The following is a 22,630-nucleotide window of genomic DNA, read 5'->3' as shown; positions in this document are numbered from 1 at the left end:
TTGTACTGTACATATAGAAATGGGTTTTATGAGGAGCCTAGGCTATATCAACAACATTTCATTTACAGGACTGTTCCGGTGCTGCCGGAGGATCCACCGGATGTCCCTCATTTTTGGCCTGATGTCCCTCACCTTCCGCTTTCTTCGTGTTGGCATTCTAAACTCAAGGGAAATTTATGAGGACTATGGTTAACTGCTCCGCAGATCTATGCAGGGTAAATCCAGACAGCTAGCTGGACCATCTGTTGAATCTGAGTTTTCTCTTGCACAACTAAAACAACCTTTGAATATATAGATGTTCCACCAAAAGCTATTTTGCAGAGGCACTGTTGCTCGGCCCGGTGCTTAGTGCCGCCCAAGATGATGTGATTGGTTTGAAGAAATGCCAATAAACCAGAGCATGTTTTTCTCCCATCCTGGAATTCTGTGTAGACTAGCCAGACCCTCCTCCACAGCGCTGTGGAGGAAGGTCTGGCAATGCGAGACTATGAGGAGCCAAGAAAGTCTTATTAAATTTGGTGAGGTGGACATACAGTAGAGGCACAAACTTCAAGTGCCACACCAGGGACAGAAGGTAAAGTTTAAAAGTGGAAGGCTGATAAATCGACTTGTCAATGCCTCATATTTCATCTTTATCTTCCTATGAAAGCATCTTTCTCATTCTACAGTTGGGTAATTAACTTTATTGAAACATTTTGAAAAATAAAATGCAAAGCTACATGTAGAGAAATTAATCACTTGACAAATCATCAGCAATTAAAAGGTTTTTTTTTTTTAAAACTGATTTATTTTAAATCATTTGTGCTGCAGTGATGTGCCATGCTTAATCTGTTCTTTAAGGCAAATTGCTTTTTTAGAGAAAAATCTAATTCTCTTTTTGCTGTGTGCATTAATGGGCATGAGAAATTCATTAGATATTAAAATTACAGTATGTTTGTTTTCATCCGATTTAATGCTCTGCCATTTGGCAAGTCCCTGCTGGCCAATTAGACAGCAAGCCCAAAAGACAACAGTAGATTTTAAAGTAAGGAATGATGTAGCAGTTTTCTGAAGACCACACAAACAGAAAGACTATAAGCCAAAAAGACAACATAAATGTTTAGTGATAGAGTATGACACGGCACTATTCTGAAAGCCTGCCAGAGTGGGTTTAAAGAATATGTATATGGATATGCACACACACATATCGCTTCACTACATACACTTTTCTCTCTTCCTCTCTATCAACAGTCAATCTCGCTCTCTTTCTCACTTCGTCCCTCTCTTACAGTCTATTTGTTTTAGATGTGAGAGATGTTAAAGCCTGCATTAGGTCTTACTGCACCTACTGATACCTAATCTATATGCAAAAAGGATTGTTCTAACTGGCTGACTGGGAAATATTAATATCCTTCCGTCTATCTGTCTGTTTGCTAAAGTCTCAATGGAAATTAAAGTGTATGGTATCAGCAGGCAGTTAAAATGCATGTTGTACATTTTTCCACTTTCCTCAAACTAGTTTGCTTTTCTGCTGCTGCTGCTGCTGCCTCCTCCTTCCAATAGCCACACTGTCCTTTGTGACAAATTTAAAATGTAAACTTAAAGCGTAACTCTCGCCAAAATGCAACCTAGGGTCTTTTTGTGAATGTACCCGAGTCAAACTTTCGTTTAAAAGCATATTTAGGACGGAATCGCCACTTTTAAGATTTACTGTATTTTCGTTTTTCGGTCAAATGGCCTTTTGAATGGGAGTAATAGGGGCACTTTTATGCTAGCCTCAAAATAGCTATTTTTAAAACACTAAGAAGGTTCAACACAACATGAAACTTTGCTCGAAGTATCGCCAGGGGCTCTACACCTTAACAAAAGCATTGAAAACATTGTTTGTGTACCCAGAGTTTACTAAAAAGAAAGGTTTTGAGCAACTCACGTTAGCAGCGAATGAACGGACTCCATAGGCGGAAATGTCATTCTTATATGAGGCTCCTTTTTCAACTACAAGGTCAATATTGTGTTTCACTAACGACAAAACAACAAATTATCCGTGCATTTATATGGTACGTTCAAAGGTTGTTTTAGTCGTGCAACAGAAAACTCAGATTGGACAGATAGTCTAGCTAGCTGTCTGGATTTACCCTGCAGAGATCTGAGGAGCAGTTAACCATAGTCCTCATAAATCCACCGGAGTTTAAAATTACAACACAAAGACAGCAGAAGGTGACGGACATCTGGACAAAATGAGGAACATCCAGCAGAATTTCTGGCGACACCTGAACAATCCCGGAAGTGAAATGTCGTCATTATTGACTACAGTCATGCCAATACAATGTCAACAGTGCCAAGTTAGGAAGACAGTGAATACATTTCTATGAAGGAAAACATGAAATGAATTGGACAATCAGATATCATATCCACGTATTATTACATTCCTTGGTTGAATACTTGATTCTGATAATACTCACTCACACATACATTATCCCTTACCTAACAGCTACTCTTACAACAAAGTGTGAGTGGTCTTTACAGATGTATGATTACACTTACATGTCTTGGCATTCACTAGCAGTGGTTCACTTTGTCCTGTAGAGTAGGAAGCCGTCACTTGAACACTGTACTCCGTCCCAGTTAGTAGATTCAGAAGCAGCATGGAGTTCAAATCTTCACCCACTGTTGTCTCCATAACTGGTCCTGGAACTAAGAAAGACACACACATGTATACATGAGCACAGACAGAGAATATATTTAAAATATTTTAATCCCATTTAGAATTGAAACTTGGTGGGTTAGACCCTGCACACTGTGCCAACGTCACCCAAGATAGCATTGCATTTTCCAAACACATCGATTCATCCTCATCCTAAAAGCAGTTTTTCTCATGTAGCTAAAGTTGAAAGTGAACACATACACAGCCAAAAAGGGTTATGTTGCAATGACTTAGAATGTCGGATTTTAATTTATTTCTGTAGCACACTTATAATACTAAATAGCTCTACAATGCAATACAAGAACAATTTCCTATCTCTATTTTCATGTTTTCGACATGGCTCATCAGCTGGTGAGGATGTTAACTTTTGTCATGGACATGCAGCTTTAGCAGGGCTGGACTGGCCATCTGGCATACCGGGCATTTTCCCGGTGGGCCAAATCGGCAATTCCAACAAAAAAATCGACATTTTTTTTTTTTTTTTTTTTTGCCACGCCGGCCCACAAAGAACTGACAGCGGCCCATTGGTTAATTTTCTTTATTGGCACTGGCCTGACCCAATCAAATCCAGGAATCCCCTTCCCCGCTCCTGCCAACGTTACCCAAGATAGCATTGCATTTTCCAAACACATCGATTCATCCTCATCCTAAAAGCAGTTTTTCTCATGTAGCATACCGGGCATTTTCCCGGTGGGCCGAATCGCCAATTCCAACAAAAAATCGACACTTTTATTTTTTTTTTTTTTTTGGGCCACGCCGGCCCACAAAGAACTGACAGCGGCCCATTGGTTCATTTTCTTTATTGGCACTGGCCTGACCCAATCAAATCCAGGAACCCCCTTCCCCGCTCCCGGCCCTGAGACACGAGCTGTAGGCTAATAGTTAGTATGCTTATGCTGGAAGTGTAGCATCCACGTTAAAATGGACAAATGACCACCAAAGCGCAAGGGAGGTGCAGAGAAATTACAGGAGAAAAAGATTAAGAATCTACAGGCGGATGCCTCAAAATGTGCCAAAATTTCTGACATGTTTGGGCTGTAGTAGCTGCTTCAACATCAGCATTACCTGAAGCCGAGGAGGAGGAGAGGTGGCTGGCTATACAGAGAAGCAGAAACAACATCATGACAGGGAAGAAGCCGAGGAGGGGGAGAGTGACCATGACAGGGCCATGGGAGCGAGTGAGGAAAAGATGGAAGAGAGAGTAGTTGACGACGTGGTAAGGAGTAGGCAAATTAACAGGGACTCTCAGGAAGGGAGGGAGGCTGTATGTGTGTGTGTGTGTGTGTGTGTGTGTGTGTGTGTGTGTGTGTGTGTGTGTGTGTGTGTGTGTGTGTGTGTGCGTGTGTGTGCGTGTGTGTGTGTGCGTGTGTGTGTGTGTGTGTGTGTGTGTGTGTATGTGTGTGTGTGTGTGTGTGTGTGTGTGTGCGTGTGTGTGTGTGTGTGCGCGCGCGTCATAACGACAACAAGCAGTTTGGCTGTAACATTAAAGTTAGTGGCTGTCAGGTAACCTAACTGCTTAAGCTTACATTGAAAATGCTAGCGGTTGGCCTGTTGGGTAGCTGAAAAGTCTGTGTGATCTATGCAGCCTGTTCTACTAGGCTCATGTATACAATGTATACAGCTGTCTCTCTACATTGCCCAGACATTTGAGCTAAATTAATTATACCTTAACTTAGCTGACATTTCTCTCTGTTTCTCACTCTTTTAAAGGTTACCTTGTTAGAGTAAATCTTTCTTGTTCATTGGTGTGGGCCAAGGCAACATTTTGACTGACTTTACTGACAATACATACTTGTATACTTAAATGTTATTAAATATTTTGAAATTATACTTTAAACTCTTTGTCTTTGGCAATTACTTGCACTTGAGTATGGACATTGTGTCCTCTACGGCCTCCAGGTCGTCAATCTAAAGTGAGTGAGTACACTGCTTCTCTTGTATTGGTGCTCTTCTCCAGGGCATATACTACTACTACTACACACATACACACACACACACACACACACACACACACACACGCACACACACACACACACACACACACACACACACACACACACATATATGGAAGCACTGTTAAACAGCTGTTAGATGTCAAGCACAGGAGCATTTTTTTAAACTTAGTGTGTGCTTTGCCCTGGGACACAGGCTCGTCCAAACATACTAATCTGCTTGTTATGGGAGGGCCCACCAGCAACAAACCTGTGACAGGCACATAGTAGCTGAAAAACAAACTACTCTCAGACTGTGTTTCCTGATAGTGACTTCTTAGTTATTCTTTTAAACAAGATGATTGAGTCTACAAGGAAAACGTCAGAGCTGAAGTAAAATATTACCCTTCCTCATTCATTTTTTGTCTTGAATTATCATCAAAAGCCCATTTTCACTGTTCTGCTGCTTCTCAAGTGCTAATTGTTTCATCCTTCCAAGACAAGGCTCCAGTCTTTATAGTTTCCATGTCTGTTTTTAGTCATCTGAACACAACTACTGCTTCTTTGAGGATCCAGCTTCAAGCAGACAGGCTGAATTAATTTGATTTTAGGTAAATACATTTTTGTTTTTTTCACAGTGAGAATGTTGGTACATGGATGGAAGAAATGCCTGTGTGTGCAAATGTCTACATAGAGAGAGAGAGAGATACAGCTACAATATACTTAATGTAAACTTAAAACCACTAAATGTAGCAAATACATGAAATGCCTCCACACACACACACACACACACACACACACACACACAAACACACATGTATACACAAGTATATATACACAAAGTCTGTTTTCTATTAAACAGCGATCCATTGGGTGGTGTGTTGTAAAAATAATTGCTGCTCCTGCTTTAGCCGCACTTTCGTTGAAAAAGCTGCATTAAGGGACTGTTCGTCATTTATTTCAGGGGCCACCGGAGAAGTTTTGGGATCTTTAATAAAAAACCTGACCATCCCGTCACCAGCAATACATTTTGGATGACCCTCCAAAATGATATGGAAAAAAGGGATGACCCTCCCCAACAATGTATTGATGCATTGTGTACTGGTTTGCACTTGGCAAAGATATACAGATACCCATTGTTTTTTTACAGCCATGACTTATGTGATTAAACCTCTGCATTCTCATCTTATGCATCACACTCCTCTGTTATGGTGTGGTGGCCATTTCAGTAGATTTACTCTTTAACATTGTTGTGGAAACACAATAAGCATGGAAACTAAATGCACACTTCCTGCATTACTGCATTACTTGCATTACATTACCATTCAGCAAAGCACACTGGGAAATAACAAATTCAACACTGGTTGCTATGGACTCGTCACTAGGCTTCCTCAGTCATTGTATATTTTAGCATAGGTAAGCTTGCCGAAGCTGAACATTATCCAAAACTCCATTTCTCAGACAAGCATCAATTTGGGGGCTTGCATGCTACCACTCCTTCCTTGTCAATTGCCTTGAAAAGGCTGTCGTTTGCACAATTTCACAAAAAAAGGATATTTGAGTCGGGTATGGCTGCAGCCTGGAGACCTCCCGTCTCATGCAGTCCAGGCTGGTACCTTTGGGAAATCCCACGGTCTCTAAAGCTACAGCTCAAATTGTCTGGCTGACTAAACAGGGAGGGACCCATCTGCTAGCAATAGGGGCCGAGACTGAGAGAGCTACATGGCGCTACATGGATAAATATGCACCAAACAAGCCACTTTGAAATTTTACTGTTCTCATGAATACAAAAGTTGTGTGACCCTCCCCCCTAGACTAAAAAAAATTGGATGACCCTCCCATCAACAAATAATAAAAAGACATGACCCTCCCCTATTTTCCTCCGGTGGTCCATTCCATAAATACTGAACGGTCACTAATAAGGTTTGTTATTATTATATCTTTGTTTTATTTTAGTGGCCGTGTGTGTGTCTATGTGTGTGTATGTGTGTGTGTGTGTGTGTGTGTGTGTGTGTGTGTGTGTGTGTGTGTGTGTGTTTACCATAGATGGGCTGGTAGACGATCCTGTAACCCACTGTAGGAGATTGAGGTGGATCCCAGGTGACCCTGAAGCGGTTGTACCACTCTTCTGACACCCGTAGGTTTCTGGGAGACAAGAGGGGCACTGCCAAGATATGAACCAAATTAGAATATAGAAGTGCTTCTCAGAACTTGACTTAAAATGCTAAAAGCTCCATAGAGCTACAAGTTGTCTAAAACTCTTTTAGCTTTAAAAAAAATAAAAAAGCATGGCCTCTACTGTGTTCAAGTGTCATCATGTGTATCTACTGTATACAGTATGACTTAGGGCTGGAAATCATTTGAAAGTTTTTTAATACTAGTGCCGAGACAATGCCTGAGTTTTAGTACAAATACCAAAGCAAGAGAGCCAAGCCCTTTTTTGCAGGAAAACTAATTCCACACATTCCCACTTTTTTCAATACCTTACTTTTTAAAGGAACACGCCTACTTATTGGGACTTTGTCTTATTCACCCTGACCCCCAGAGTTAGATAAGTCCATAGATACCCTTCTCATCTCCGTGCAGTGCTACTTCTGCTACTTGGGCAGAGTGATGTGCTTTGCAGCACCTGAGAAGCCCCGAGCAGATCAGCAATGCTTCGCCTTTCTGAGAATATAGTTCCAGGTTTATATACGGTTAGAAGATGGCTGTGTCTCATGTGACCTTGTTATTTGTACACGCTGTGACTATACAAATCACAACATGTAAATAGGAACATGTTGGCGTTATTTTGTCACTTATTCGGAGCAGTAGGCTAGTTATAACCGATTACCTTCAGGATCCGTGCTAGGCTAAACTACCAGTGGAGCCACCTGACAGAGTTACGACACGCACAGAGATGAGAATGGTATGTATGGACTTATCTAACTCTGGGGGTTACTAGTCCCAATAAGTCGGCGTGTTCCTTTAAAGTGCCCATATTATGAAAAAATCACTTTTTCTGGGATTTGGGGAGTTATTTTGTGTCTCTGGTGCTTCCACACGCATACAAACTTTGAAAAAATCCATCCATGCTGTTTAGAGTGAGATACAGTTTCTGAATGTGTCCTGCCTTCAGTCTCTGGGTGAGCTGTTCAAAATCGGCACGAGCAGGCTAACTGCAACCATTAGCTCGTAGCGTTAGCATTAGCGTTAGCTACCTCCCTTGTAGCTAATGCTACCTCGTTCTCAATAGCAAAGCACTGCTACAACACACACAAGTTCACCATAATCTACAAAAGAACTACTTCCATGCGCACCCTCATTTAGAAGTCTCCCAGCTAATCCTGTCTTGTAACTGACCAAAGTTGTAGAAACAGCCTTTCTTTTACTGTCTATGGAGCTAGCTAGCTGACATGATCTACATCTGAGCTACTGCACATGTGCAAGTGCAATCAAAGATAGTACAGAAGAAGAAGAAGAAAAGAGGTCTCACTCTGTAGCTAAAACAGAGACCAGCTGAAAAGAGGATCTGCAGCAGTGAGAGAGAGCGGTGCAGTACAACAAAAATATGGTGTTTTTTGAAAATTAAACCATGTAAACCTATTCTGGTACAACCTTAAAATACAATTATGAACCTGAAAATGAGCATAATATGGCTGCTTTAAGAACTAGTGCAGTGCCTGTATATCTTATGACTTTTGTTCCTTGTTGTTGTTCACAATAAAAAAAAAGGTACGCCACTCTGTATATAGATTGTTGATATGTGGTTTAATTATATCCTTTTCAACAAACAGCAAAATATAAATCCCATGTTTTATATATAACATTGACCTGATTTAGGAAAAGACAGTTGTTCCCCGTCGGAAAATCATGTCTTACTCTACATTAAGCAAGCCTGGGTTCTGATTTACTGTACAGCTATGCTGCTGAGAAGAGGTTTTATTTGCAATATGGTGAACTATAGTACCCCTCATCTAATAACATGGCATATTCCGTCTGACATTTCAATTCTCTGTACAACGAGGAGACAATCACAACCGCTTATAAGAGGTAATCTAGAATTGTTGATAAAATCAATTAGCGCTGAGCAAAATATTTTAATCGTCGCATTAATGAAAAGAGCTGCTGTAATTATGAATGGCCTTCATTAAGACAATTAAGAAGGCATCAGTATTTGTCATAGCATAATTCACATTCTCCTTCAGGAACATGCATGATAATGAAATTAATGCAATGCAAAAGAACATTCTGCTCACAGCAATAAAATTCATTTTCATTAGCTTTCAGTTTCGTCAGATGTGTTCACCTAAACTAGAAGCCTCATCTTTGTATAATGAAAATTGAGAAACCCAGAGTTGACCCCGGTGGTTAATTAATTAATAAAGGAGTGTTTGTGTGTGTGTGTGTGTGTGTGTGTGTGTGTGTGTGTGTGTGTGTGTGTGTGTGTGTGCGTGCGTGTGTGCATGTGTGTGTGTGTGTGTGTGTGTTGGGGGTTTGTACAGCTTACATGTGGCACCCAGGGCAGAGACACTGATTCCGTCTTTTCCGTCAGCGTAAACTGGGGTGACTGTCACTTTGTACTGGGTGTCTGACAGTAAAGGCTGAAGCACTGCTCTCCTCTGACCACCAGGAACTAACACCTACACACACACACACACACACACACACACACACACACACACACACACACACACACACACATATGGAAGCACTGTTAAACAGCTGTTAGATGTCAAGCACAGGAGCATTTTTAGTGTTTTACTTAGTGTGTGCTTTGCCCTGGGACACAGGCTTGTCACGCACACACACTTAAAAGTGTAGTACAGGAAGCTGTAAAGAAATGATGAGTTCTGGTCACTTTGGACTAACCTGCACACACCATGGCCCTAGAAATACGCATGGTGAAATACGCACGCACGCACGCACGCACGCACGCACGCACGCACGCACGCACACAAACACACACTAGGTTACATGCACCATATAGCAGACTACACACAGAATCTGTTGCTCTTCTCTGCTGGTTTATAGGGACATTTGGAGGCACAGATTAAAGCCAGGCTTAATTAGGTGAAACAGAAAGTGCTTGCAAAATACTAGGTATACCTTAAGGGAATTGAACCACAACTGTTCAAGAATTCTGCTCACTTCAGTTTAGTCAACAAAGTCAGTTTAGGCCAACAGTGAGGCAAAAAGGCTGAGAAAAAAAACATTACTGCTATGTTTTAATTTAGTGTTGAAGTTTGTTCTTTCTCTGCATCTTTAAGTTCTAAAAGTATTCATTCTTATAAATAAGGTAATTTGTCATAAAATGTCGAAGTGCCGTACACACCATGCCATTGCCATTTTATAACATGATTAAATCTAGATCTAACAGTAATTGACAAAACAATCTCCACTGAAAGTTCACTTTGTTCTGCTGCTTTCGACCAACTATTGTATAAGCAGATGAAGTTTGCTAAGTGACTGGTGATGTCTAAACGGCCATTATTCTGAGCATTTTTAAAAAGTATTGTCCATGTTGGATTAAAAATTGAGCGTTGCAGTTCATTCATTCAACATCTATAGTTCTGTGACAACTGAGCAAACCATATGCTGATGAACCGTACGATATGTCCAAAATACAAGTCAACTTTCTCCTACTTCTTATTTAATGAACTACTTTCCCTTTTGTAAACCAAAACATTATTTGATATGCCCATCAGCAAGGCTTCTAACGTCCATCTGTCAGTTCTTAACTAACTTCCAAAACAAGACTTTGACATAAAAACAGCAGAAAGATGAACTTTTCTTTATTGTGCTAACAGCACCGATCCCCATGTGTGTGTTTATCAGAGAGAGAGAGAGAGAGAGAGATGTGCATTAAGGGAAGGCCAGGTAAATCTCTCACAGCCAATGAGATGGGAGGAGCTGTCTACTCTAACTGCGGTGCTGAAACACCTGCCAGTGTCAAAGCAGGAAGACACCCCCCCCCACACACACACACACACACACACACACACACACACACACTCAAACATTTCTTAACAAATAAATAAACACACAACCGGCTTATAAAGCACACAGAATCGTCCATGTTGACTCTTTTGCCCTCTATCTGTCTCCCTCACACATGAACATCAAACACATCCAAACTTTCAGAGAGAGGCGCAACCTAAAACAACCCTTATCTATCAGCTGGCGGACAGGTTTAAGCCTTTCTCCCATTTTATTTAGCTATTGTTTCTTTTTCCACCTCCCTTTGTTTCTTTTGCTCTTTTCTCTGCTGCCCTCCATCTCTGCTCCCAGTGAGGTAAATGGCTGCTGAAAAGATAATGGAATGTCTTCTGGCTTGGCCTAGCCTCTCCATCTTCTAAAGTTCTGACACCACATTGGGAAATTAAAACAGGGGGCAGGGAACGAGAGACAGAGGGGTGGGAAATAAGGGGAGGTGGCGAGAGAGAAGACAGGAGGGAGAGAAAGTGTTTGTGTGTGTGTGCATCAGCGATCAGGGTCAGTACATGGCACTGAGCTCAAGGGCTCTTACCACAGATAGAGGAATCAGGAGGGGGAGGCTGAGTGGACTGGGACTAAAAGTGTAATCAGTTTTTTGATTGGAGCAGATGACCCGACACTGACCACTGCAGTGCCATCCAGTTGGCTGGAAGTGTGAAATAACAAGGATCTTCCTCCCAATACAACTCCAGTGTTGTCTATTCCAAATAATCAGTGTTCACAACTCACCAGGGAATAGTTTTGTGTGTGTTTACGCTGTGCATGTGTGTGAGAGCTACAATGCCCAAAGTGGCAGAGAAACATAGGGAGGGAGACTTTAGAAACTATGCAGGGATATGCAAATAGCTCATAAAAGAGAGAAATAATCCAAATCAGAAAACACTCATCAGCAAATATCCCTTGCACCTCTTAATCTGTGCTGTGAATGATTCATTTTACAGTCACAGCTCACAACTTGATCAACTCACAGACTCCTCTTGGTGGTCGCCCCTGAGGCCAGCGTAGGAGACCCTGTAGCTTTCCACATGGGGGTCTTCCAGCTCCCATGATGCCTCTAAGCTCTGGGTGGTCTCGTCACTCAGCAGAAGGTTTCTCACAGCCAGACGTGCCACTGTGACACCACATCACAGATAACAGTTACTGTAGGATTTATATACCAAAAATGTACACAAGATCTTGGCTCAAGTCTTATTTTCTCCCCACTTAATGTGGTTCAGTAAACTGTGGATTAGAAAAATGTCAGTCAAAATGCCAGTGTGCTAAAAATCATAACAGTTACTGCCAATGTGCCAATATGCTCAGACTGCTATGATGTGGTGGATAATAAAGTTTCATTCAAATCTGGCCCATTTTCTCACGAACACTATTTGGAGTTTGTAAAAAACAACAGTGTTTGTGTTTCATCAGTCTTGATAAAAGCTTTAAACTAAATAGACATGTCTTAAGGTCTATGCTAGCCTAGAAATTTAGACGCACCCTAGCGGCAGCAAATTTAATTTGCAGCCAGGGTGGTCTAGACACTTTCCGTTGGCTTGCGAGCTGGAAAAAACAAACTCTGGTCAGGCCAATCACATCGTGTATAGAGTCGGTGGGCGGGCTTATGGCTGCTGCTGCTGGGAACAGCGGTCTTCTGGAAGACTTGGGTTAAGCTTTTCTTTGAGAAAAGAACAAAGAACGGCACTGAAGTCATTCTTAAAAAAGGAAGATGTGTTATCTATCAACTAGCTTCGCTACCTTCTTCGTTGCTCTGGTTGGTTGTAGCGCTATCCTATTACGTGCAGAGGGAATTTGAAAGACAACCGTTTATCCCGCCCCTTGGATTGAGCCCTGTTTATGGTGAGTTCCCAGACCCAACACCTTGATGTGGGTCTGGCTTGTCAGGCTAGGTCTATGCAGTCCTGGGTGGATGAAAATCAGTGTGATCGTGATGCGTCATACATGCAGCTTTAAACTATAAGCCCTGCAAAGGCGACTCGCTGTCTTTTAACCGGCCACTTCAAGTTGTGATTTTCACAGGAGCACTTGGAGTTTTAACCAAAGCAGATGTGCTATTTTAAAGTTTCTAGGAGAGTGAGCAGGGCATTAAATGAAGGAGACATGTTGCTTTTTAAGTTTTTAAACCCCTGAGTGGAGAAACTGCTCTGACTCGGTTAGTTGTTGCCTGTTCCTCATACAAAAACACAATCCAGATGGCCTCAGGGTTGCCTCTGAGAAAATGAAGTTTGAACTATAGTCTCTGGGTGAAGCCAACTTGGTAAACACACTTATAAAAACACAAAAGATCTTCCAATTGTTTTTCATAAGATGAATCTTGCCTGAGAATCTAATCAATGTTTCAGTTTTGCATTCATCAATCTTAGTCAGAAGAGACAGTGTGGACCTTTTCTAAGCTCTCAGTAATTCTGGATTTGCTTCCTGAAACTAAATGAGCAACAAGGACAAAAACTCTGCTACGGGAACTTGCTATAACTGCGGTTGCACTCTGGCAGCATCTGCATGCCCTGGAAGCTAGTAAAGCCTTTCATATTTTAATGGAAGAAGACTTTCTAGACAGATGCCTTGGCTTGAATTGTGATTAACATTTGGCCGCCTTCTCTGCCATAATAGTTTTTTAAAGCAAGTAACTTACTAACTTAACTAACACTGCTCACTAGACACATGCAAACACAATTGTTTAAAAAAACTCTTAAGGTTTAAACATTATGGAATTATACATTTCATGGCACAATTTTAATCCAACATGACATTGTGTCACATCTTTTCAAATTATTGTTTGGCCATTATTAATACATGTACAACATTGAGTGTGATGCTTCAGACACTTACACTCCTGACATTTTGGAATTTTACACAAAAGCTATTTGGACACTTCTTACCTGTGGTTGTGGTAGCAATCGTTGTTGTCTTGGCCACTGGGAAAAAAGAGCATAAATCAGATAAGTGGATCGAAACCTCTCGTCAACAACTCTCTGTGTCAATAACTAAGGCAATTAAACAGAAATACATGACGAATCATTGACGGGAAAATAGATTTTCTTCTTTTGAAATAAGTTGTGACAAACAAATCAATGCAAATGGGCTCATGCAGAGCCAAGTTTTGAACTCAGAAATGTTAATTCTATGCACCTAAAGGACAGATGTGATTGGACTGGTCTGTTGTTTCATTGGACAGTGGCACTTCAGTGAGGAGGGTTAGTAAGATCTTAGGTCACAGGCTAATTTCAGTGTAACCAAGGAAATTTCATGTAATTACACTTTCTTTCTTTCTCTGGGAAAGTTTTTAGATTCTGACTTTCATCAAGTTTTGTATTGATTAGATAAAGCAAATACTACAACTGCCTTGTTAGTTAGTAACACAACAACCATACATGTTGCCAATGAAACAATCTAATGTCACTTACATGTGGTCTCTATTACAGAGATGGTGTCACTCTCAGATTCATCTTTGAATACAGCTGTTAACATAACTTCATACTCAGTCGACGGACTCAGACTGGTCAGGATGTAGCTGTTATCACTTCCACTCAAGACCACCTGCAGAAGAGAAACGCATACAAGTCTTAGCCTCATATTACTATTGACATCCAACAATATCTTCTTTCCAAAAAAAACTACTTCTCAGAGATGTTGGCTGATATTTCCAAACATGTCAACCACGTGCTCTTGCTTTTTTATAACCTTTTTACAACAGTTCTTACAAGTGCTTCCCATTTCATTTTTTTTGTCACGTTGTGTTTAAAATGTGCTGTTAACATGTTAGACCACCTTCTTGTGTTTTGTATTTTTATTTGTTGTTGCTGTATATTTGCTCAAAGAAAATAAATAGGAAGAGTTTCCTAAGTACCCTGCCTCAAGATGTGATAAAGTTTTGAGCATTAACCAACAGTCTGACAAGATTATTTATACTCCAAGAGTACAACACCAGACTTTCAAAACAAAGTTTGTCACTGAGGTTTAGAAGAGAAAACTGCTAAAACATAAAATAACAAATCGCCTCAGTGCTCGTAATTTCAGGCAAGAAAACAGCAGGAAACGGTGGTGCATATTTCATAGGATAGTGTCTATGGAAACAAACTGTTGTAATTTGTATGTGGATTTGGTTGTAATACTCTGTTAAATAAATTATGCATTGCAGAATTCATCATCATTTAAATGTACTTACTATAATATACATTTGAATAAGGCCATTGTAGGACTTACAAAGATGGCCATCACAATATGAGTTATTCAGGAATATGTGGTTTCCCCTGAATACAACAGCGTAGCCAGTTGGATCAACTACTGCTGCAGGAGTCCAAACGACCAATACAATTTGCCCAACACAAAAATAAGTCAGATCCCAAGGTACACGCAAAGAGGTCATGAAAAGTACAGCTTGCTTTGGAGGAGAGCAACATTGAAATTGGAATTTACTGAATATGACTCAATAATCATATTATGTGCAGGAATCCGTTTCTTTCAGAGCCCTTTGAGGCACAGTTACATGCAAATTTCCGCAGTGGGGCCGGCCATTTGTGCTTTCCAAGGAGCAGGTGCATCTTTAATGATTCATTCTCTTGCTTTTCTTTTTAAATTTCCTTGCATTTAGTGAGATATATTTCATTATTTTACAGCATTGCCCTTTGTGGTATTTGCCTGATTAAAGAGTGGAGTCAAACAGACATTTTATTGATTAACAAAGAGTTCAAAATAACCCCAAATCTGCTTTTAAAAAGGTCTCAGGATGCTAGAAAAACAAATGTATCCAAACAAAACACCATGATCATCAATTATATCATTTACTCATCTCATGGAGCCCTAGATTATCAAAATTGTCAAGTTTTGATCTGGGTAATCTTTCACTCTGTATGTCTGTGTCTGTGTGGCTGTTTGACTGTATTATGTTTAATCTCCTCTCAGATATAACAATACAGACGGTCGGTTGGTGGAGGATGTAAATGTTTGTTTGTGTGTGTGTGTGTGTGTGTGTGTGTGTGTGTGTGTGTACATGTGTAGAGTATGTGGGTGAGATACAGAGAAAAGCTGCATGTATGCCTTTCTCTATTCTGGCAGAATTACCAGCCCACCTCTCCAACTCCCCAGAGTGTTATTTTCAGCTCTGATGACTCTCAGCAAAATACACAAATACACAGACACGCTCACACAACTTGCACACACAGACACGCACACACTCTTACAGACCTATGGGCTCTATCGCTGCCGCCCAGCTGTCTCTAAACCCCAGATCATGGTAATAAAACACCCAAGCCATTAATTTGTAGATTTGTTCAACCTTTATTTATACTCAGCCATGCCAGGGGTTTTACCAGCTGGCAGTAGTGTAGTTAAGCTTATATGCAATTCTATAAAGTACAGGCTCCCCGTTATCTGAGCATATGGAGTGCAGGCAATAGAGATAATACGTGGACCCCTGGCTAAATAAAAAAAAATCTGAGTTCATGCAGGTTATTAATCTTTTGATGCTAAATTATAGATTGGTGTAATATCTTGAGGAAGAGAAGTTTGAGGCCAGCTTATAGCTGCACCAAGGACTCAAACTTAAAAGTTTCATGCCTATAGTGTTGTCAACATGATCTGTGAGGATGATCTGCACTGTCACATTTCACTTCTTGTGGGTGAAAAAACATCTTCGAGAAAACTATCTAAAACAAACACCTTTCACATACAGTATTTTATTGGTACTGACCTCCTTTGTGTCGCCACCTGTGAACGGTGCCCAGGAGAGTCTGTAGAGGATGATGTCATTGGCTGAGTGATCCCAGCTGACCTGAAAGCTGTCTATGCCAACATCATTGGAGCGTAGATCCAAAGGACCAGGAACTGGAGCTAAGAGGTAGACAGAGAGCTTTCTTTTCTTTTTGTTTTACCTTGTCAATGGCATACCATTTCTAACAATGTTCTGTTTTTTGTGATATTTCCACAGTGTTCTGCACCAGTATTTCCTCATGATGCCTCCCACTAAGCAGCTTTAGTTAGGAACATGGTACAATCAGTGGTACAATCAAGGATAATAAACTGCTACTTTCCTGACTTTAGGGGCTAATGTACTGCACAAGTTTAAACTGTTTATTAAGCAATTATCTAAACTTACAACAACACTTTTGGTGTGAACTCTTATCATGCAGGTTCCCATCATTTCCCACACCTCCACTCAAAAACCTTTAAAGTGCATTAGTTCATGAAGCCCCCTTTCTCAAACCTGGTCCATTCAACAAAGTTTGCCAGGAGATCAATAAAAATCAACATGGCCCTTTAGAGTGAGTAGTTTAATAGTTGCTTGCCAGAAATACATTTCCTTTAGCTGACTCAGCCCTGGAGCCCAACTGCTTGTTGCTTAAAGGGATATTGTTACAAATCAATATCTGTTAGCGTGACGGAATAGTAAGGGACAGTGAAATGACCTTTTAATGTGACTGAGCTATTATCCGGAGGTGTAAATGAGATGGGCAGACTGCCAAAATAGCAGAAGTTGCCCAGTTGGGGTAATACAATTCAACACTGCTTGGCACTACAAGAGAAATGGTTTGCCTTCTAATGGTACTGATACAACTATTTTCAGGAAATTGAGACACAATTGTCCTTAGCAGAGATGGCAATAGGTAAATGTTGAAACACCAATGAGGAAGACAAACTGTACTACAGTAAAACAAATGGACTTGATAATTACTGCACCACTGGTGCCAACATTGGTTAAACTAACTTACTGCAGTATCTTCTTATGTATCCTTACAGCCAAAAAGCAACTTACTGGTAGTGAATCCGTCTGTGAGTGGCTCCGATTGGCCCTCATCATACAGGGCAAAGATGGCCACTGAGTACTCCTTCAGAGATGTCAACTCACTGAGGTCATAGGAGTTCACTGGACCTACCTCCACCTGCACAACACACAGAGACACACATATCCAGTAAGCCAAAAAGACAACATAAATGTTTGGCGATAGATTGTGACACAGCACTATTCACTACTGTGGAGATTGCAATCTGAATATTTTCCAAGCTGATTTATATCAGTGCTCAATACTCATTCCAGTCTAACCTTTTCATAGTAAGAAGAACGGTCCCTACTAATCCCTAATTAATCTCTTTTTTGTTCTATTCTTCCTTCCTCTTTTTCTCACTTCTTCTCATCAAGACACAGACTCTCGCAGATATAAATGCTGTCAAATATAATTAATCTAAAAATGCACATAAAACATAAAATCAAAGAGCCACGCGTGTCACACACACCTCCTCCGTGACTAGTCCGTCTGTCTTGACCCACATGATGCGGTAACCCTTAACTCCTCCAGGCACGGGGTCCCAACTGATGTGGGCGGAGTTGTGAGTGATGTCAGAGAACTGGAGGTTGCTGGGATGACTCAGTGGTACTGCAAGAGAGAGAGAAAGAGAGAGAGAGAGTGAGAGAGCAAGTGGTTGATGTGTGTTTGTATGTTCTTGAGCTTCTTGCTTTGTGAGAACCAGTTTGAGTTTTAGACTTGAGAGTGAAGACATTGTTGGAAAAAAAAGGATGTTTTATCTGATCCAATGGCTGTTTGAGTGTTAAGATTAGTTTTTACAGATAAGATTAATATTTCATTTAGGTAAAGGTTAGGATAGAGGTTCAGAATGAGAGACAGAAGTTAAAAATGTTATGTGTGTACATGTGCATTACTCACATGTAGTTTCCTGGTTTGTAATAGGGTCACTGGCCTCCTCCCCATACATAGCATAAACAGTGACGGTGTATTCAGTGCGAGGGGTCAACCCATCCAGCTCCAGCTCTGTCACCGCATCTGACACCTTGACCTGGGGGACAAACACGCACAAATGCACACATTACAGCATTTAAAACAAAACTGACTCTCAGCTGCCAAGTTGCTGTTTAAAACTATACATTGAATAAGCATTTATCTATTTAATATATCTTTTTTTTTTTTTATATCTTGTTTCTTTCTTTCACTACCTCCTTCTCGTCCAGGTCTCCCTCATCTGTAAGAGGTGCATACAGCAGCATGTAGCCAGAAACGCCATCCACACTGTCCCATCTTGCTTTCATTGTGCTGTGAGTCACATCAAACAGCTGGAGGGCCGTCACTGTGGGAAGGGCCACTACATACACACAAACACACAGCACAGTTCAATCAAGGAGGCCTCATTCTAATAAACCAATTATCTTCAGTTGGTCTAGATCAAAACCACTTGTATTGTCTTCCCAGATGCTTTTATCTTAGTGCATCATGGGGGCATCATTTTCAATATGTCTGGCTTCCATGGCAGTCAAACTTTTAAGCCATTATTATCAAATTGTGACTTTAGATGTTGACTGAAGCACTGGTGTGAGGTTTTGTAAGTACATTTCTCTATGTGTGTGTGTGTGTGTGTGTGTGTGTGTGTGTGTCATAATAAACTTACAGGTTGTTTCTGATCCTCTGAGAGCTTCACTTGCCTCGTTTGCGTACACAGCAAACACAGCCAGATGGTACTCAGTGAGAGAGGTGAGATGCTGTAACACCACTGAAGTCTCACTACCGTCCACTACAGCCTGGGGGCCAACAGCACGAGTGCGGCGACGGAGAGGGGGTGTGAAAGATAGATGGAAGGGACAGAAAGCAGAGATGGGGTGCAGCAATGGATGGGAGAAGGGGAAGGGAGGGGTAGAGGACAAAAAATAGCATGAAATGACAAATGGAAGGGAGTAAAAAAAAAAGGGCAGGGAAAAGAGATCGAAAGATAATGGTAAAGGAGGGGGAACAGAATCGATTTATTGAATGGGATAAAGCAAAAGAATACTTTCTCATCATGATCTATATGGATGACAGTTGTGATAGAGATTAGGTCTGGGATGAGCCAGCTGGAAAGGTCTCCTTACATGTGGCTCTGGAACATCTGGTCCCCGTAAACCAAACTAAGCAAAAGATTTAATGGTTTCTGTGGTCAAATGATCTGGAAAAATCAGGCAGGTGCCTCTATCAGCCAGAGTATAATTTCTAGTGAGCTTTCTTTACCTGCATAGATGTTCAGGGGAGTTGTGAATGGAGGGATGAGTGGGAGAGGTATGAATGAATGATACCACCAGCGTCTCAGGGAAAAACTGAATCAATCCAATCTCAATCCATACACTTGCCCAAAGACTCCAGATACAGTAACTCCCATTGCTGTGGTAAATATGATGGAAAAACAGAGCATAGCGCAGCCTAAACCCCCCCTCTCTGAGCTCCTACTGAGTCTCTTGATCTCAGTATTTTTAGGTCTTGCTTGTGCGTCTACACATATGCATGTATAGCTTTCAGATAACAGTAAACTGCAATGTGTGCTTGCTATGACATGGATATTCCTTAATTTTATGTAGTGATACCTTTGTTTGAAGTTGTTGTTTACTCCTTCAGCTTTTCCTAATACAACACTATTAGTACAGTAAATTAAGTTGGGTTCTTAGTAAAAGAAAAAAGACACAGCATTTACCTCCTGTGGTTCTCCTCCGCTAGCAGGGTGATAAACCACTCTGTATTTCTCTACGTTTCCGGGGGCATGGCTCCATGAAACTCTAAAGCTCCTTGCCGTGAGTTCTGATGTCAACAGCTCAAGCGGCGCTCCTGTCTCCTCTGGTGTCTGTTCTGAAGTTATAAAGGAGAGGAAAAAGGGAAGGATAAGAAAACAGATTTACATTACATGATTCGATTACATAAAGTGTCTCCCAGTGAGTAACTATTAAGTAGGAAAACACACATGCATTGAAGATCAGAGTAAAGGAGTTAGTGTTGAAATATAATCAAAACACATTAGACTGGATTCATGGTGTCTCTTTAAAGACATCCTCTTTCTTGTTTTTCCATACTGCATCTTTATTTCCATAGAAATAAAAACCTATTGATGGAACGAGTGAGAAAGAGGAACAGGATGGAGAAAGAGGAGGATGTGTCTTAAAATAATCAGCATTTTGTGGCAGGATATAATTTTCTATTTGGCTGTGAATCAATTACCTCATGAGTTATATGACATCATCTTCCCCTACAGAGAAACTTTGCATTAAGGACCACAATCTCTGGCCACTCAAGCTTCTAAATATCCAGATTCATACTTCCAAATAAAACCTTCTCCACAACTACAGCTGCTTGTCATTTCAATGTGACATTGTATAATCCAGTCATGCATTGATACAAGGATAGCCAAAGTGATCACACTTGCAAATAGTTAATAGTTAAAGCTATCGCTCCCTTAAATGAGCTTACTGTTATTATACTATCTGCACAAAAATGCATCTCTGTGTGAAGGTGAGAAAGGACCCAGGGTTTAAACTACTGTGACTGACAACTATTTCTGCCACTTGTCAAATGAACAACCAAGTGCAACACCACTGTATACAGTAAATGCGTTCCAGAAGAGACAATGAAATGAAAACGTGTGCCATTTCTCTCCGTATTTAAATTATATTCCGTCCCCTCGTCTCTATGACAGCTGGCTTTTCACGCCGTCTCCCAGTGTGGCCTACTTGGATGGACAACACGTCATTCGAAACACTTCTTTTCTAGTATAACCCAGCCCTTACTCTGTTTGATGTCCTTGTCTTGCAGCTCCACTTGTTCACACACAGTCTTGGTCAGACCCTGTACAATGGAGCTCATAATGTTGAAGTCGGCCACGTTGTAGACATGAGTGTTGTCCGGCTCTGAGGCGATGGAGAGCAACTCATTCTCATCAGCATTCTTAACACCTGGGAAAGGAAGGTCAGACATATGATTTGTAGCATTACATATAGTGACCACACCAGTATTAGAAGTGTGATTGTCAGCCTTAAAGCAGAATTTTGGTATTTTTCAACCTGGACCCTATTTTTCCACACATTCCCTAATGTAGTCCGATACTAATAATAACATCTGAGCCAGTGGCAAAAACAAGCACTTTTAGTGGACGTACATCGACGGTCACTATTTCCCCGTAAGATTTTAAAGATTTTTGTTCACATTAGTCACTTACATACAAATGCATGGGAAAATAGGGTCCAGGTTGAAAACATACAGAAATTAACTAACATCAGTTCAAAGAAACATTACTGACAGGATTTAAAGAGACAGGAAGTGATTTTTAACTCATTGCTGCACAGATCTGACTCTTTCTCAGACTTAATGTCTTTTGCAGGTGTGTGTGTTTGTGTCGTCCCTCACCAATAGCAAACAGCTCAACCCCAGCATTTCGCAGGCTCTCTGCAGGAGGTATGACATCGTCCTGGGACTTCCCATCTGTGATGAGGATCCCAATCTTGGGTATACCCTCCCGTGAGCCAGACTCAGGCTTGAAGCAGTTCTCCAGGATATAGGTCAACGCAAGGCCTGGAAAGAGACAGAGGGAGAAAGAGAAGAGGGATGAATGAGGAAGAGGGACCAGGGTGGATGGAAGGAAAAAGTCAGAAAAAAGGGAAAAAGTCATTTAAGAGCAAAAACAAAAGAAGGGAAATGAAAACAAATCAAAACAAAATGGTAGTATCAGTAAAATCTAGCACCTGTGAGAGTGTTTCCTCCTTTGTATGGCAGGTTCTTAACGGCATCAATGACGGCATCTTTCGTGGAGAACGCATTTAGATGCCATTCTATCCTGGGATCACCACTGTACTGAGCCAGACCTACAAACACACACACACACACACACACACACACACACACACACACACACAATAAAGCTGATATGCAAACATTTAAAAAAAATGATTGAAGCAAAAAGAGGAATTATGGACACAAACATCAGAAGACCATATTGGTCACATGGTGTGCCCATCTGTTGAAAGTAGCAGGGACCCACCTATCCTTGTCTTATCGATGCCAACATCAAAGGCATTGACCAAATTTTCCAAGAACATGCGGACCAGTCGGAAGTTGAGCCGACCAATACTCCAGGAGCCGTCCACCAGGATCACGATGTCTGCAATGGCCTCAGTGTGGCACACAAACTGATCAACTAAAAGTAGGAGAAAAGACAGACTGACATTAATTTTAACTTGACTACAGTCAGGGACAAACAGACAGGATAAAGGACTAATAAATGGGTAATTGAAAAGATAACTCCATTG

General features: G+C 41.0%; 1 protein-coding gene across 2 annotated transcripts in view; it reads right to left on the bottom strand.

The window, feature by feature from the left end:
* The window catches only part of col14a1a (collagen, type XIV, alpha 1a), a 146,116-nt gene that overhangs the window by 85,299 nt on the left and 38,187 nt on the right, over positions 1-22,630 (bottom strand). For both annotated transcript variants that reach the window (XM_036006281.1, XM_031298735.2), the window contains exons 6-22: positions 22,363-22,518; positions 22,067-22,186; positions 21,732-21,896; positions 21,116-21,280; positions 20,032-20,183; positions 18,982-19,111; positions 18,533-18,678; positions 18,246-18,375; positions 17,818-17,957; positions 17,339-17,465; positions 16,277-16,416; positions 13,992-14,124; positions 13,467-13,502; positions 11,559-11,701; positions 9,104-9,236; positions 6,656-6,778; positions 2,524-2,673 (exon numbers count right to left, since the gene is read on the bottom strand). In XM_036006281.1, the coding sequence (XP_035862174.1) occupies positions 2,524-2,673; positions 6,656-6,778; positions 9,104-9,236; positions 11,559-11,701; positions 13,467-13,502; positions 13,992-14,124; positions 16,277-16,416; positions 17,339-17,465; positions 17,818-17,957; positions 18,246-18,375; positions 18,533-18,678; positions 18,982-19,111; positions 20,032-20,183; positions 21,116-21,280; positions 21,732-21,896; positions 22,067-22,186; positions 22,363-22,518 (2,289 nt within the window). The remainder of the gene's footprint in view (positions 1-2,523; positions 2,674-6,655; positions 6,779-9,103; positions 9,237-11,558; positions 11,702-13,466; positions 13,503-13,991; positions 14,125-16,276; positions 16,417-17,338; positions 17,466-17,817; positions 17,958-18,245; positions 18,376-18,532; positions 18,679-18,981; positions 19,112-20,031; positions 20,184-21,115; positions 21,281-21,731; positions 21,897-22,066; positions 22,187-22,362; positions 22,519-22,630) is intronic.

This window comes from Sander lucioperca, chromosome 10, assembly GCF_008315115.2.
Source record: "Sander lucioperca isolate FBNREF2018 chromosome 10, SLUC_FBN_1.2, whole genome shotgun sequence".
NCBI classification, from domain to species: domain Eukaryota; kingdom Metazoa; phylum Chordata; class Actinopteri; order Perciformes; family Percidae; genus Sander; species Sander lucioperca.
This window is presented reverse-complemented; position numbering and strand designations above follow the sequence as displayed.